General features: G+C 51.6%; 2 protein-coding genes and 1 long non-coding RNA gene across 5 annotated transcripts in view; 1 reads left to right on the plus strand and 2 right to left on the minus strand.

The window, feature by feature from the left end:
- The first annotated feature begins 244 nt into the window (after positions 1 to 244).
- Positions 245 to 10,984, plus strand: Ckm (creatine kinase, M-type). Its single transcript, XM_034491136.2, has 8 exons — positions 245 to 405; positions 3,351 to 3,562; positions 4,102 to 4,256; positions 4,718 to 4,850; positions 6,014 to 6,185; positions 7,569 to 7,692; positions 9,323 to 9,512; positions 10,603 to 10,984. Exons 2-8 carry the CDS (start codon positions 3,370 to 3,372, stop codon positions 10,779 to 10,781), a joined length of 1,146 nt encoding a protein of 381 aa, XP_034347027.1. The 5' UTR covers positions 245 to 405; positions 3,351 to 3,369; the 3' UTR covers positions 10,782 to 10,984.
- On the minus strand, positions 9,362 to 10,595 carry LOC143441340 (uncharacterized). Its single transcript, XR_013108647.1, has 2 exons — positions 10,398 to 10,595; positions 9,362 to 9,649 (listed from the first exon to the last, which is right to left on the minus strand). It is a non-coding gene; the product is annotated as an uncharacterized LOC143441340 (long non-coding RNA).
- A 3,673-nt stretch (positions 10,985 to 14,657) lies between the features above and the next one.
- Mark4 (microtubule affinity regulating kinase 4) overlaps positions 14,658 to 16,541 on the minus strand; it is a 31,295-nt gene continuing 29,411 nt past the window's right edge. For 2 of the 3 annotated variants that reach the window (XM_034507957.2, XM_034507934.2), the window contains one exon: positions 14,658 to 15,969. In XM_034507957.2, the coding sequence (XP_034363848.1) occupies positions 15,905 to 15,969 (65 nt within the window). In that variant the 3' untranslated portion in view covers positions 14,658 to 15,904. The remainder of the gene's footprint in view (positions 15,970 to 16,541) is intronic. The other variant, XR_013108656.1, reaches the window with a different exon arrangement.

Here is a 16,541-nt window from a genome sequence, read left to right on the forward strand (position 1 = left end):
GGGGGTGCTGGCTACAATCAAGGCTGTGGGGGGCTGAGGGCAGGCTGCAACAGGCTCAGGGCCCAGGGCTTCTACGTGCCTGAGACACCCAAAGTTCCCGGCAAGGGGCCAGCTGTCCCCCGCCAGCTAGACTCAGCACTTAGTCTGGGAACCAGTGAGCGAGCCAGCCCCTGGGTCAGCCCATACAAGGCCATGGGGCAGGGCAAACTGTATGCCTGGGTTCAGGGTGGGCAACATGCCCGGGCTGAAAGCTCAGCTGCCTTCAGGGGCCCCTCCCTGGGGACAGCCCCTCCTGGCAAGTCACACCCTGTAAGCTCCTCTATATAACCCAGGGGCTGCAGGGGCTGCCCCCGTGTCACTACCACCTCCACAGCACAGACAGACACTCAGGAGCCAGCCAGCCAGGTAGGGCCGGAGAGGAGTCACAGGGGTGGGGGTGGGGACAGGGGTGGGGTGCAGTGCGGGAGTCCAAGGGTCTGCTCACATCCATGGTTGTGGATTTTGCAGCACAAGTTGTGGGGACAAATGTCTGGGCCACCTAGGTCTCAATAGCCGCCAAGTGTCCCCTCCTTGCAAGGCAGGGTGGACACTTTATTTAGCAGAGTCAACCACCCACACAAAGACAGTTGTCTCAATGACACCTGTCAGTGGCCCTTTAACTTTGTAACCCTGTGGGCATGTGTTGTATCTCTGTGACCTTGTGTCTCATTGTGCTAGTGTCTCTCTCTCTCTCTCTCTCTCTCTCTCTCTCTCTCTCTCTCTCTCTCGTCAAGCTTTAAGAGTTATTACATTTATCTTTGTGTGTGGAGTGGGGGACAGTGTCACATGCACACGGGACAGAGGTCGTAGGACTACTTTGGGTCTCTTTCTCTTGTGTGAGACTTTGTGGCTTGTGCCTTTACCTGATGAGATGTCTCACAGGCCCTTGGCTCTCTTTTGAGTCCTTCTGTCTGGCTGTCTCTGGGATCTTGAAGGCGGGACTACATGACTCAGTTTACCTTGAGATCTTAGAGAATTTGTGATGCGCTGGAGGATGTAGATGCTCTTTCTGCTTCTGTGTCTAGCCTCAGTGTCCTGTTTCCTGGGGTGTCCCCAGTCGGGGGTGGGTGGGTGAGAGGATACAGAACCTTCTGAAGGGAGAGATCTGGGCTGGAAGCCCGGGGTGTCCTTGAGCCCCAGGGCCTGGCCGTGTGTCCTCCTGGCCACCCCAGCCCACCTGTCCCAATGCTGACTTAGTGCAAGGCGAGCCAGCAAGGAGGAAGGGACAGGTGGCAGTGGGGGGTGAGGAGTATCCAAAAATAGCCACAAAGTAGCAGCTTCAAGGGCTTTGGGTCTCTGTCCTGCCCCACCCTCTTCTCTCAGCTTGCTCCACCTTCCCTGTCACCTTCCTCTCAAGCTTCCTTCCAGCCCTGGTGGAGGCATGATGCCCCCACGGTCAGTGCTTCAAGGGTCTAGTCAATAAAAGTAATAAAGAAAAACAGTAGTAATAAAATACAAGTGACATAATTGGGGAGGTGGCTGGGGCATCTTAGGGCTTGTTCAAATCCCAGAAGCCACACTCTTTAAAAAAAAAAAAAAAAAAAAGCTGGCTGTATGGAAAACATTAGAATGTCCCTGTTGAGGTAGGGACAAGTGGATCCGTGGGCCTCAAAGGCCAGCAAGCCTAGTTCCAGGCCTGTGAGAGACCCTGCCACAAAATAAAATAAAATATAAATATAAAATAACTATGTTGCAGCACCTGAGGTCTTCCTTTGCCACCACTGGAATGTGCAAAGGTGTGCACACACATGAGCACGTACAAATAAAAATATTAACAGTAACTGTTAGAATCCCGGCTGCAACTTCACGCCAGATGCCAGACCCACGCTCATCAGTCATGGACTCGAATTCAGAGACCTGCCAGTCCCATGGAAAAGCTTCAGTCTCACAGATACAAATGTCAGAGAGGTCTAGTCACAGCCTGGGGCCACAGAGCACTGACTTAGGAGACATGTGGTTTTTGAAGTGGACCCTGTAGAGAGCCAGAGGTAGAGGGACTGGGAGAGGTAGCTGAAGCCTCCAGATCCATCCCTACGCCTGCACCTGGACTGATGTGGATCAGAATCTCAGCGGAGCCTCTATCCCTTTTCTCAGATGTGCACAAAGAATCTTTACCAGGGTCCTCACACAGAGCGTGTCGGAGTTGATTTTCAATTTCTGTGACAAACACCATGACCAAAACAACTTAAAAAAGAGAAAGCATTAATTTGGGGCTCCTGGTTCCGGAGCGGCAGGCAGGTGGACACGGTGCAGGAGCAGCAGCTGAGAGCTCACACCTTTATCAACAACCAAGAGGCAGTGAGAGCTACTTGGGAATGGGGTGGATCTTTGAAACCTCAAAGCCCACAAGCAGTGACATACCTTCTCCAACAAGGCCACGCCTCCGAATCCCTCCCAAACAGTTCCACCGACTGGGGAGCAAGCATTCACATATGTGAGTCTATGAGGCCATTCTCATCCAAACCACCACAGACCCAAGAGCAAAAGCCGAATAAAATATTTGTGTTATATGCTAGGCACTGGCCGACGAGCTTTACCTATTTTAAGTCCCCCCCACCCCCAAGAGGTAAGCACTGCCATAGTCTCCCCTTCACAGGTGAGCAAACAGATTCCTCAGAGGCAGACAGCTGATTGTAAGTAGCAAAGCCAGGTCGAATCGATTCCAGATCCTTGCTGCGTTTATTCATCTTATTATTTTATTTTAATTTCTGGAGGCAGGGTTTCTGTAGCCCAGGTAGCCTTGAATTCACTGCCATCTTCTTGCTTCAGTTTCAGAGTGTTGGAATTATAAGCATGGACCACCACGCCCAGCCAAGGCCTATACTCAGTCCCTCTGGGTTGAGATAGAGACTCGGGTAGCCAGGGCTGGCCTCCAGCTCTCTGTGCAGCTGAAGACGACCTTGAACTTCTGATATTCTCAGTGCTGGGATTACCGGCATGAGCAGCCACACCTGCATTTGCTGGGAACCAAACCCAGGGTCCTAAGCTTGCTTGGCAAACACTTTGCCAGTGGACCCCTAGCCCCCAGATCCTGTATTTTTGTTGTTGTTGTTGTTTATGTGACTGTCCTTTTCTGGGTTCAGACAAAAGGTTTTGCCCTCCTTTCCCAGCTAGAGAGACTGGGTCCCCAGCAAGGCCACATAGGCAGGATGTGGCCACATCGGGCAACTTGGGCTTCTGATATTTCCTTACAAGGCTGGGGTTCACAGAGTGGGAACCCTGCCTTGCTTCAGGCCCAGGGTTCCACTCACAGTAAGCCCCCAACAACTGGGTTCTTGAGTCTGAGCTCAGCATCCTGCCTGCTCTTGCAGGGTCCCAAAGGCCGCCACCATGCCGTTCGGCAACACCCACAACAAGTTCAAGCTGAACTACAAGCCGCAGGAGGAATACCCGGATCTCAGCAAACATAACAACCACATGGCCAAGGTGCTGACCCCTGAGCTCTACACTAAACTTCGAGATAAGGAGACCCCATCCGGCTTCACTCTAGATGATGTCATCCAGACTGGGGTGGACAACCCAGGTGAGCCTGCAGCAGGACAGATGGACCAAAGGGTTGGAGACCACTGGGCAGACACCTGCCCACCTGCCTGTTTCAGGAAGCCTCAGCTCCCTCCCCTCTCTATCTCTCCCTCCCTCTCTCTCCTTGAATTATATCTGGGATATTTAAGAACTCCTTCCTGCATGCTAGGCAGGGGCTCTACCACTGAGCCACGCCCCCAGCCCCTCACTGGGGGATTCTAGGCAGGGGCTCTACCACTGAGCCACGCCCCCAGCTCCTTACTGGGGGATTCTAGGCAGGGGCTCTACCACTGAGCCACGCCCCCGTCCTGACTGGGGGGATTCTAGGCAGGTGCTGTACTTATGAGTTGCACTCCGGGTCCTCTGTGGAAGTGGATTGTTTGAGGTTTTCAGCGCATGCTACAATTTGGGGTCTCCAGAGAGCTCTAACATCTTTGGCTCCATTTACCTGGTCCCTGGAATGACCCTTTTTCCCATACCGGACACCTACATCCATCACAAATCCAAGCTTCCAGCGCTGACCTCAGCCCCACTCCACAGGTCACCCCTTCATCATGACGGTGGGCTGTGTGGCCGGCGATGAGGAGTCCTACACGGTCTTCAAGGATCTGTTTGACCCCATCATCCAGGACCGCCATGGCGGCTACAAACCTACAGACAAGCATAAGACCGACCTCAACCATGAGAACCTCAAGGTCACTGGCCTCCCCGGGGGCAGGTGGCGGGGGGAGCAGAGACACAGAATAGGTGGGAGTATGGGGAGACAGAGAAAACCACTAAGACAGGATGGGACCATCTGAGGACAGGTGAGGCAGTGAGGCAGGGTGGGGCGCAGGAAGGAGCTATTCAGTACCAACATGGGGACCTGGGAGGGGCTGGGGGAGATCCAAGAACCTCTAGGGAGATACTAGAAGATCTGGGGCAGACCCAGGAAGAAGTGGGCAGACCCTCCAGAGGACATAGGGGACACTCAGGAGGACGAGGGAGACCCCAGAAGTTCTGGGACAAACCCAGGAGGAAATTAGGAAACCCCAGAGGACATGAGGGGACACTCAGGATTGGGAAGACCCTGAAAGACTTGCAGTGAGATGGAAGATTTGAAGTGAGACCGGGGGATGGCCAGGACTTCCTTCCCTGATACCCCAGTACTCCTCAGGGTGGAGACGACCTGGACCCCAACTACGTGCTGAGCAGCCGCGTGCGCACTGGTCGCAGCATCAAGGGCTACACTCTGCCCCCACACTGCTCCCGCGGAGAGCGCCGCGCAGTGGAGAAGCTGTCCGTGGACGGTGAGGTTCCCAACCGCTGCACCCTGTTCGGGTTCCGGTTCCACCGGAGCTGGCCTTGGCATGAGAAGAATGGCTGCATCACCCGTGCTGGGGGGGTGGGAGTGGGAGGGTCACTGAGACAACCTGGGAAGTCCTGCACTCAGTTTCCCCAGGGTTTTCACTCCCATTGCTGTCTCAGTCACCCATTGAATCATTAATTCAGTAAATATTATTCTGAGTGGGGACCTGAGATTTCTCAGGTGAGACGACACAGCCACGAATCTGGCCAGTGTGGCAGAGAACTGACAGAGTTGTTTCTGTTAGTTGTTTCTGGGCCTGGCACCCTACACTTGTAATTCCAGTACTTGGAAGTCTGAGACAGGGGGATCACCACGAATTGAAGGGCCAGCCTTTATTCATAGTGAGATTTCCTCAAAAACAAGAAAGGAAAACAAAGAATCACAGATGTTCGTAATGGCTGCAAATTTCTCTTTCTTTTGTTCCATTGAGACAGACTCTCTATGTAGCCTAGGCTGGTCTCAACTAGTGAGCCTCCTGCTTCAGCCTCCCAAATGCTGGGATTACAAGTATGTGCCCTTAGCTGACACAAGGTGTAAATTCTACAGTGAACAGTGGCTAATCTTTCAGAGGTAGAGGTTGGGGATAGGTTTGGTTTTTCAGGTTATTTTGGTTTATTTTTATTTGATTTTCTTTTCAGCATCTCTGTACACAGCCCTGGCTGTCCTAAACTCACTGTGTTGATCAAGCTGGTCTCAGAGTTAAAGAGATCCACCTGCCTCTGCCTCTGAGCCCTGCAGTGGTCAATCTTAAGCCCTCCATAATTATGTCACACATAATTTGAGGCCAGCCTAGGCTACATGAAGGACCCAGTCTCAGAAACAAACAAGAAAAGCCAGGTCCAGAAATTACACACTCTTGCAGGTGGACTTGGTGGGAGGGTCTGCTTTATGCCCTTGGAGGACATGGGCACACAGAAGGAGGTGTCAGTGAATGCTGGGAACAGGTCATGTGTTTGGATTTAGACATGGAGTGGATGTCATTTGGAGATCTCTTCAATGTCCCAGCTCTGGGTGTTAGGGGCAACAATAGTGTGGTGTCCTCCATCCTTGGCACCCCAGCCGATGTGAGGCAGGCTGCTGACTGCTGTCCTTGTGGTCCCTCAGCTCTCAACAGCCTGACAGGCGAGTTCAAGGGCAAATACTACCCTCTGAAGAGCATGACGGAGCAGGAACAGCAGCAGCTCATTGATGACCACTTCCTGTTTGACAAGCCCGTGTCACCTCTGCTGCTGGCCTCCGGCATGGCCCGAGACTGGCCCGATGCCCGGGGCATCTGGTGAGTCCCTTCTTTTCCCAGCTCTCCAGCTGCTTTCTGGCCCTCTGACCCTTCAATCACAGGAGACCATGATCTTGCCTTCTAACTCTGCCTATCCCTGGTCAGGTGTCAAAGTTTAGAAAATGTGGATCCAAGAAGTGTAATGAAATTACATTAGCCAGGCCTAGAGGCATAGGCTGGAAGGAGGTACCAAGCTCAGTACCATCCAGACTACAGTGAGTTTGAGGCCAGCTTGACCTCAAAATAAGAACTAAAAAGAGAGCTGGAGTGAGGTATGGCTCAGTGGTAGAGCTCCTGCCTAGAATTCCTCAGTGAGGGGCTGGGGGCGTGGCTCAGTGGTAGAGGCCCTGCCTAGAATCCCCCAGTGAGGGCCTGGGGACGTGGGGCTCAGCTGTAGAGAATCTGCCTGGCATGCACAGTGCCCAGATTTAATCCTTATTATGGCAAATAAAATATAATAGAACATTTATACTCCCTGGATTCAAATCCCAGCTGTTACTAGGTGTATGACCACACACACCTGCAGTATCAGCTACTCAGGAGGCCTAAGGCAGGAGGATCACTTAATGTCAGGAACCACTCTGGTCAACAAAGACCATCTTTTTAAAAATACATTGTGCAAGGCCAGGTGGTGGTGGAACACACATTTAATCTCAGCACTTAGGAGGCAGAGGCAGGTGGGTCTCTGAATTTGAGGCCAGCCTGGTCTACAAAGTGAGTTCCAGGGCTACACAGAGAAACCTTGTCTTGAAAACAACAACAGCAACAACAAAATGCATTGTATAACAAAAATACATATGAAATACAACACTAGTAATAAAATAAATAATAAATAAAGTAAATAATAAATCATCCAGGCTTGGTGGTGCATGCCTGCAATCATTATATTGCAGAGACTGAGGCAGGAGGATTACTCCCCTTTCTGAATAAAAAATAATAATAATTAGAATTGTTAAATTAATGATAATTTTAAAAAACTGAAGATGGCTGAACTCTCAGACCCCTGGGATGCAAATCTGAATGAATAATCTTGGCATCCAAATGGATAAACACTGTCTGTAGGACCTGTGATCACAATGCCACTGTACCCCCGCTGGACCTGTGATCACAATGCCACTGTACCCCAGCTGGTCTCCAACTCAAGTCTTCCTGCCTCAGTCTTCCGGGTGCCAGAGCTACAGGCTGGTGCCTGCGAGGGGGTGGGGGGGACTTGGGCCCATGAAAGTCCTCGTTCCCTGCTCTGAAGTTTTGCAGAGCTGAGACTGGGAAGCCGGTGTGCCGTGACGGTGCCCAAAGGGAGCAGCTATGGACAAGGTCATGCGTTTACTTTCTTGGGCCATGAGCCTCCTGCTGACTTCTTGGTCTTGGGTCACCCCTTCTTAGGCACAACGACAACAAGAGCTTCCTGGTGTGGGTGAACGAGGAGGACCACCTCCGCGTGATCTCCATGGAGAAGGGAGGCAATATGAAGGAGGTTTTCCGCCGCTTCTGCGTGGGCTTGCAGAAGGTGGGTGTCTGCGTCTCATTGCTGACCTGGTTGTGTCCTGATTGCAACACCAGATTGTAGAGCCAAGCTCCTTCCTAATCCCAGCCCTGCCCTCCCAACCCCACCACGCCCAGTCCCCAAGACTCCTCCCCCTCCACACTGACCAAGCCCCACTGGCTTTTCCTCACCCACTTTCCAATCCTTGCCTCTTACATACACTCACACACATGCACACACACATGCATACACACTCATACACACATGAACATACACATAAATACATGCACTCACACACGTGCACACACACATGCATACACACTCATACACACATGCACACACACATGCATACACACTCATACACACATGAACATGCACATAAATACACACGCACTCACACACGTGCACACACACATGCATACACACATGCACACACACATGCATACACACTCATACACACATGAACATGCACATAAATACACACGCACTCACACACGTGCACACACACATGCATACACACATGCACACACACATGCATACACACTCATACACACATGAACATGCACATAAATACACACGCACTCACACACATGCACACACACATGCACACATGCATACACACATGCACACACATGCATACACACTCATACACACATGAATATACACATAAATACACACGCACTCACACACATGCACACACACATGCATACACACATGCATACACACATGCACACACATGCATACACACTCATACACACATGAACATACACATAAATACATGCACTCACACACGTGCACACACACATGCATACACACTCATACACACATGCACACACACATGCATACACACTCATACACACATGAACATACACATAAATACACACGCACTCACACACGTGCACACACACATGCACACACACATGCATACACACATGCATACACACATGCACACACATGCATACACACACGCATACACACATGCATACACACTCATACACGCACATGTATACAGACACACATGCACACACGTGCATACACACTCATACACACATGAACATACACATAAACACACACAGGCACTCACATACGTGCATACACACATTCACACACATGCATACACACTCATACATGCACATGCATACACACATGCATACACACATGCACACACACTCACACAAATGCATATACACATGCACACACATGAATACACACTCATACACACATGAACACACCCATGCATACACACTCATACACACACACACACACGCATACATACGCATACACACTCGCACACACATGCACACACACAGCAAGCTCTGCCTTTTCTGACTTCACTCCCCAAGAAGATCTCGACTATTCCCCACCCTCACCCGCTAACCCACCCTCACTTTCCAATCCCAGCCCCAGTCTAAGTCCTACCCTACCTTTCAGTACGCACCTCACCCATTTTCCAAGCCCTAGTCCCACTCCCAGGGTTCGAAACCAACCCCCTTATCTTTGCCCAAGGCCTCTGGGCAGAATTCCTCTTGGCTGGTTCTCCACTCTCATGCTTGGGAGCCCTACCCACACCTTCCCTCCTAACACCTGGTCCCTCAGAACTCCCCTGGCAGACTGCATTTGGAACCCAACTCCTGGTGCCCTCTCCCCTTCTCAGATTGAGGAGATCTTCAAGAAGGCTGGTCACCCCTTCATGTGGAACGAGCACCTGGGTTACGTGCTCACCTGCCCCTCCAACCTGGGCACCGGGCTGCGCGGAGGCGTGCACGTGAAGCTGGCGAACCTGAGCAAGCACCCCAAGTTTGAGGAGATTCTCACCCGCCTTCGTCTGCAGAAGCGCGGCACAGGTGCGGCCCGCCCCGCCCCGCGGCGTCCGGGGAGGGCTCTATAGAGGAGGGGTGCCCCTGCAAGTTCCAGGGTCAAGACTGTTTGATGTGTATTTTACATACATCCCGGTCCTCCATTGGCGCCTCACATTCTCCATCTGTAAATGTAATGAGGTCATTCCATTCTGCAGGCTGCCACTCTTAACTATAACATTCATTATTCTCTCTCTCTCTCTCTCTCTCTCTCTCTCTCTCTCTCTCTCTCTCTCTCTCTAGTAAATTATATAAAAACTACATAGCTTTGTTCTGAGATAGGGTCTCTATGTAGTCCTGGGTGTCCCAGGATTTGTTATGTAGATCAGGCTGGCCTCAAACTCAAACTTACAGAGATCCTTCTGCCTCTGCCTCCTGAGTGCTGGGATTAAAGTCATGTGCCACCATACCTGGCATATTTTCTTTCTTCTTTCTTTCTTTCTTTCTTTCTTTCTTTCTTTCTTTCTTTCCTTTTTTCTTTCTCTTTTTCCTCCTCCTCCTCCTCCTCCTCCTCCTCCTCCTCCTCCTCCTCCTCCTCCTCCTCCTCCTCCTCCTCCTCCTCCTTTTGTTTTTTCCAGACAGGGTTTCTCTGTGTAGCCCCGGCTGTCCTGGAACTCATCCTGTAGACCAGGATGCCCTCGAACTCACAGAAATCCTCCTGCCTCTGACTCCCGAGTGCTGGGATTTTAAAATGTGCACCGCCACTGCCCGGTATATTTTTAAAATTAAATTTATCTGTATGAGAGGGGTACTCCCACTTCACGACACTTGTGTGGATGTCAGAGAACAACAAAGTCAGTTCCCGCCTTCCATCACATGGGTCTGGGGATTGAACCCCGGTTGTCAGGTTTAGCAACAAGCATCTTTACTCACTGGACCATTTCGCTGGCCTGTGCGGCAATTTCTTGTAGGACGGTTGGGCAGAGACCTCACCCTAAAGTCCAGGCATGCAGTGCCCAATATTGAGAACCGGTGACTATGAACAGCTACTTTTCGAGGCGTTTGCAGTTGGGCACAGGGTCGTCTCTGCATCTCTGCTCCCTGTTCAAATGCCTCCGTGGCCTCTGCTCCCCTGCAGGTGGCGTGGACACGGCTGCGGTGGGCGCCGTGTTCGACATCTCCAACGCCGATCGGCTGGGCTCCTCCGAGGTCGAACAGGTGCAGCTGGTGGTGGATGGCGTGAAGCTTATGGTGGAGATGGAGAAGAAGCTGGAGAAGGGCCAGTCCATCGACGACATGATCCCTGCGCAGAAGTAGGCGCCGCGCGTGGCGCACCAGTCTGCTGTGTGCGCTGGAGCCCGCCCCCTGGAAGTCCAATCAATGAGCGCTGTTCTCTGGGTTCTGGCCAATGGGCCTCTCCGGAGCCCCGCCCACCTGCTGGAACTCCCGCACCTGAGCGCTCGGGAGCGCCCGCTGCTTCCCCATGCCCTGCCTTAAATAAAAGTCCGTGGTGGCCTTAACTTTGAGTGTGCCAGCTTCTGAGGAAGGGGAAGTGGGAACTTCTCTCTTACGAGTCTCTCTTGGCGTCCTGTCTGTCCTGTCTTCAGTCCTCTATAACTGCCAGTTTACTGCTGTTTTGAGACAGTCGCTTCTGTAGCTGAGGCTGGCCCCGAATTTCTTATGTAGTTGAGGATAACCTTGAACTTCTAATCCTCCTGCTTCCACTTTTCAAGTTCTGGTATTAGAGGTGTGCGCCACCATGCTTGGCACAGGTATGTACAGGTACACCTGTGATAGGCTAGAGCAGGGCTGTGGGTGTCTTTCTTTGTTGCTCTCAATTTATTATCATCATCATCATTATTATCATTATCATTTTGCTATGTGGTCCTGACTTTCCTGGAACTTACTGTGTAGACCAAGCTGGTCTCGAACTCATAGAGATTCACCTACCTCTGCCCAGGGTCTAAGGGCATGTGCTACCTCGCCTGGCATCCACTAGTTTTGTGACATTCTCTTCGCTGAACCTGATGCTCATTGTCTCAGCTAAGCGAAGGGACATCCATGTCCTAGGGTCAGCCTGTTTCTGTCCACATGCTGGGGTCAAAGGCGCACACAGCCATGTGTGGCATTTACTTGGAAACTGATGACCAAACTTGAGTTCTCTTGCTTGCATCCAACAGGGTTGTCACGCACTCAGCCACCTCCCTTACCCTTAAACACAGGCTATCCCTGGCTGGCCTCAAACTTGCATTAACCCTGGAGTCTGCCTCCTGAATCCTGGGATAGCAGGCAGATCCACCATGCCCAGTTTAGCAGTCGGTAGAGGGAGCTCACCAGGAAAAAAAAAAAACAAACAAACAAAAAAAAAAAAAAAAAACAAAAAAACAAAACAAAAAAACCAAAAAAAACAAAAACCTGCACTAACCTGATGTGTTTGTCCCAGAACCTGTGTCAAGGCGGAAGAACTAACTCTCAAAACTGAGTTGTCTTGACAAAAGTGTTCCCTTTCACATATAATACAACAAGTGGATTTTTTTTTCTTTTTGGTTTTTCGAGACAGGGTTTCTCTGTGTAGCCCTGGCTGTCCTGGAACTCACTCTGTAGACCAGGCTGGTCTCAAACTCAGAAATCTGCCTGCCTCTGCCTCCCAAGTGCTGGGATTAAAAGTGTGCACCACCACTGCCTGGCTTTTTTTTTTTTTTTTTTTTTTTTTTTTTTTTTTTTTTTGTAGGTCTCTGATTCTTTTTTTTTTTTTTTTAAAGATTTATTTATTTATTTCATGTATATGAGTACACTGTCACTCTCTTCAGACACACCAGAAGACATCAGATCCCATTACAGAAGGTTGTGAGCCACCATGTTGTTGCTGGGAATTGAACTCAGGACCTCTGGAAGAGCAGACAGTGCTCTTAACTGCTGAGCCATCTCTCCAGCTGGAATAATTTTTAAAAATTAAGCCACAGTTCCTATCTGTAGTTGGTGATCCTTCAAGGTCAGGGTCTCATGTAGCCCAGGTTGGCCCTCAAACACTATGTAGCCAAGAAAAACTTTGAGTTTTTTTTTGTTTGTTTGTTTGTTTTGTTTTTATTTTTTTAGACAGGGTCTCTCTACACAGCCATTGTTGTCCTGGAACTCACTATATAGACTAGGCTAGCCTTGAACTTACAAAGATCCGCCAGTTTTTGCCTCCTAAATACTGGGATTAAATGCATGTGCCGCACAGCTGGCTGACCTTGGATGTCTCATCACTTGGTTCTCATCTGTTGAATGCTGGGGTTACAGATGTGTACCTCCGTGCAGGTGCTGGGGACTTAAACCAGGGCCTCTTGCAGGCCAGGCTAGCCCTCTGCCAAATGAGCTTTAACCTCTTGCTCTCCGTCCCAGCCACTCCCACACTTGCTCTGTTTGTAGGAGTCTCTGCTCCCAGATGGAGTATGTGGATTGGGCCATCGCTAGGAAGAGAATAGGGTTGGGGGTCTTCGGTCCCAGGAAAGAACCAGAAAGAATGTGGGGGGCAGTTTTTGAGAGAGAAGTACATAACAAGCCAATCACTGCCAGGCGTGGCGGCGCATCCTCCCCACTTAGCCTCAGCCTCAGCTCTCGGGAGGCAGATGCAGCTGGATCTCTGTAAGGTTGAGGCTAGCCTGGTCTACATAGTGAGTACCCTATACCTATAATCCCAGAACATGAAAGGTGGAGGCAGGATTGCCAGCCTTGGCTACATAGAGATCAGTCTGGGCTATATGAAAACAAACCCAGGCACCATGACAAGTTTCTGGAACTGCAGCGAGGAGTTACTGTCCACAGGCCAACAGAGTCAAAGGCCATCAGAGACAGCATGGGTACACAGAGACCGTCTCAAAACAAAACAGGTTGTGAGTCCTTAGAGGTGGAGACAGCAGCAACCTGTAACCCTCTCTCAGGAGGCTGAGGTAGGACTAGTGCCAAAAATCCAAGCATAGTCAGAAACAAGTAGCAAGGCCAGGTCTTAAAGAAAGCTGGCTCAGTAGTTAGCCACACTTGCTGACCCAGCAGAGGACATGGGCTCAGTCCAGCACTCAAATCACAGCTCAAGGCTTTCTGGTGCTCCAGCCTGAGGAGCCAACACCCTTATCTGGCCTCCAGGGGTACCTACATGCACATAGCAGAAAAAAAAACAAAAAAACAAAAAAACAAAAAAAAAAAACAAAAAAACAAAAAAACAACCAACCAACAAAATAAATCTTCAAAAAAAAAAAAAAAAATCAAATGAAGTCATTAGAGGTCAAGAAACCCATGTCCTGCCTTCAGTTTAACTGAGGTCCAGGCCTGTCTCCAAGAGCTCGCAGGATAACTAAGATAGAGGTGACAAAGGTGGCTTGTCATATACTGGGCATCCCTGTTTGAAGAAATCACTGCTGGTCCCAGCCCCACTCACAGCCATTACTTCAGACAGAGACTCAGAAAATCTAATCACTGTTGGTATCACAACTGCCATGCCCCTGAGCCCCTCCCCAGCCACCTGCTGCCAAACCTCCCCACCCCTTCCTTCACCCACCCAGCGGCAACTCTTTTTGTTGGTTCCAGACAGGGTTTCTCTGTGGAGCCCCAGCTGTCCTGGAACTTGCTCTGTAGACCAGGCTGGCCCCAGACTTACAGAGATCCATCTGCCTCTGCCTCCCAAGTGCTGGGATTAAAGGTGGGAGCCATCAGCACCCAGCATACCATGGTTTCCTACTACCCAACAAGCCCTCTTCTGGGATGCAGGTCTCATGAAAGCAGGGCTGGGGCTGTCCTTGCAGAGGATACTGTCTGCAAGTTCAAAGCCAGCCTAGGCTACAAAATGAGTGGTGCTTGTTGCTTTTAAGAGTCAAAAGCCAGATAGGTGGACAGGGCAAACCCAAAGCCTGCCCAGCGTCTAGTCACTGCTGGCAGGGAAAAACCCATTTCTGTAAAAACATGGGTGGCCTCAAATGCTATGTATCCCAGCATGGCCCTGATCTGTCCTGTGTGCTGGGGTCACAGGTCAGAGGCACAAGTGGTTTTTGCAGAAGTAGGAACCCCCCCCCCCCAATCAGGCAAGCACCTGTACCAACTTTGCCACAGCCACAACCCATGGCGTTTCTTCCTGAACCCTCAGTTTCTCCCCCTGGGCCATCCTAGGTTCTGGTCACCTGGAACCCCTTTCCCACAGATGGGCTCTGTACGCCTGTGTCCAGAACTGGGCCTAGAGTGGAGTCGGCACCAGTCACTGACTGTTTATTGAATACATGTAATACTGGAACAGGAAGAGGCTCTGGGTCCAGTGTAATATGGCAGAGGGGAGTGAGTGGCCAAGGAGGGTGTCACAGAAGGCTGGGGCCTCACGGAAGAGGCCGAGTTCTGTTCTGCCCTCTTCCATGATCATCCTTGACCCGCCCTCCAACCCCACTGTTCCCAATCTGCAGATGAGATACCGGAGGCTCAGCAAGCAGAACCACAGGTTGGGGTCGAGTCCCCAGCTCCCTGGCTCACCTGCAGGCCAAGGGCTGGGAAGGAAAACCCCAGGTCGGCCAGGGACGGGGTCCGGGAGGGGGTTGGAGGGACTCCTACTGTTTATTGAGTAACAGGCTGCAGGTGAGGAACTGACAGAAGTGGGGGGGGGGGGGGCAATAACTTAAAAAACCGGAGGCGACAGCGGCAGCTCCCGAGAGACCTCTGCAGAGGGACAGGAGTATATACATGGATTTGTACAAAGTGCCCCGCGCCAGCCTGGGGCATGAAGGAGGTTTGAGCATAAGGGGGAGGGAGGGGAAGGTTTCTGCCTGTGATCCCCCCAACTCCCTGAACCCCCAAGTTCTGTCTCCAGTCTCATTATGCCTGGCAGCTCTCCCTGAATGGGAGAATTTCCTTAGTTTCCCTTCTCACTCCTGTCCCCAAAGTTTCCTCAGGTGCCCTGCAGCAGAGCAAGATGGGGGAGGGGGTGTCCCACTAGAAGCCCTGGGAGGGTGCCAGCTCCCCTCTGAGCCCTTTTATCATGTCATGTGTCCCCACACTGTCTCTGTCCACCAATCTAATCCAGGGAAACTTCAGTCATGATACGGGGCACTCCCTCCTCTGTCCCCTTCCCCTCTTGGGAAAGTGAAAGAAACCAGAGAAAGAAAGGACCCGGGCTGTGATGGTGGCTGTGGCGATGGTGGTGGCGGTGGCTCAGAGTTCGAGGTCGTTGGAGATGCGGGTGACGAGGGTGCGGAAGGCCAGGGCGGTGCCCGCCACACGGCGGAAGAGGACGCCCCTGAGGCCGGGCCGGGGCAGCTGGCACACCTCTACTTCGAAATGGGACAGGGGCTCGGGCCCGCCCGCACCCCCGTGCAGGCAGGCCAGCAGGAACGGCTGCGGCTGGCGGCACCGGCAGCGGGCGGCCGCCGTGGCCTGTCGCAGGGCAGCCATCAGGGCCTCAGGAGGTCGCGAGCTGGTCAGCTTCACACTCCAGGGGAATCGGAGCAGCCGGGGGGCGGTTTCCGTTTTATCCCAAGGTAGATGGCAACTGAGAAAGGGACAACAGGGATCAGGCAGGGCGGATGAGGGGGCATGCACCCCTATTCCACCATCTGCACAGGGACACAAGAAGTGTCCCTTGAAACTGCATTTCCCAGCCTCCCTTGCAGCTAGGCACTCCCCCCACCCCACCCCTGTCTATAGGCAGAAAGGAATGGTGGGATTCCTTTCATCTCCACAGGACCACATCAGCAATAGCATGGGCCAAACAGAGAAAGCTGGCCACTAAAGCACAGAGCTGTAAGAAATGGATGCAGATGACAAACGACCCGGTCACCTCAGCTGTGCTCTGTGTTTGGGAGGGAGACTCTACGGAATCCTAACCAAGGCTCCTTTTTCTAACAGAGCCGGCTACTTCCATAAGGGACCAACAGCCTCACTTAATCCAAAGGCGCTCTAGGGTTAACAGGGAGTCATTCTGCAGACCAGGCTGGTCTGGAACTCACAGAGATCTGCCTGCTTCTGCCCCTCTATGTAGCCCAAGCTTGCCTCAGCCTCCCCAGCCAAGAAGTGGCATCTCCGGTGGCTCACAGGGATCTTAGAGCAAAGAAGAGCTTTACC

The sequence above is a fragment of the Arvicanthis niloticus genome, chromosome 1 (genome assembly GCF_011762505.2).
Source record: "Arvicanthis niloticus isolate mArvNil1 chromosome 1, mArvNil1.pat.X, whole genome shotgun sequence".
Taxonomy (NCBI): domain Eukaryota; kingdom Metazoa; phylum Chordata; class Mammalia; order Rodentia; family Muridae; genus Arvicanthis; species Arvicanthis niloticus.

Bases quoted from the DNA above. Each gene is read 5' to 3' on its own strand.
- Ckm (XM_034491136.2), top strand. From the start codon at position 3,370: ATGCCGTTCGGCAACACCCACAACAAGTTCAAGCTGAACTACAAGCCG. The intron at 6,186-7,568 runs GTGAGTCCCTTC...ACCCCTTCTTAG, and splicing joins CCCGATGCCCGGGGCATCTG to GCACAACGACAACAAGAGCT. The intron at 7,693-9,322 runs GTGGGTGTCTGC...TCCCCTTCTCAG, and splicing joins TCTGCGTGGGCTTGCAGAAG to ATTGAGGAGATCTTCAAGAA.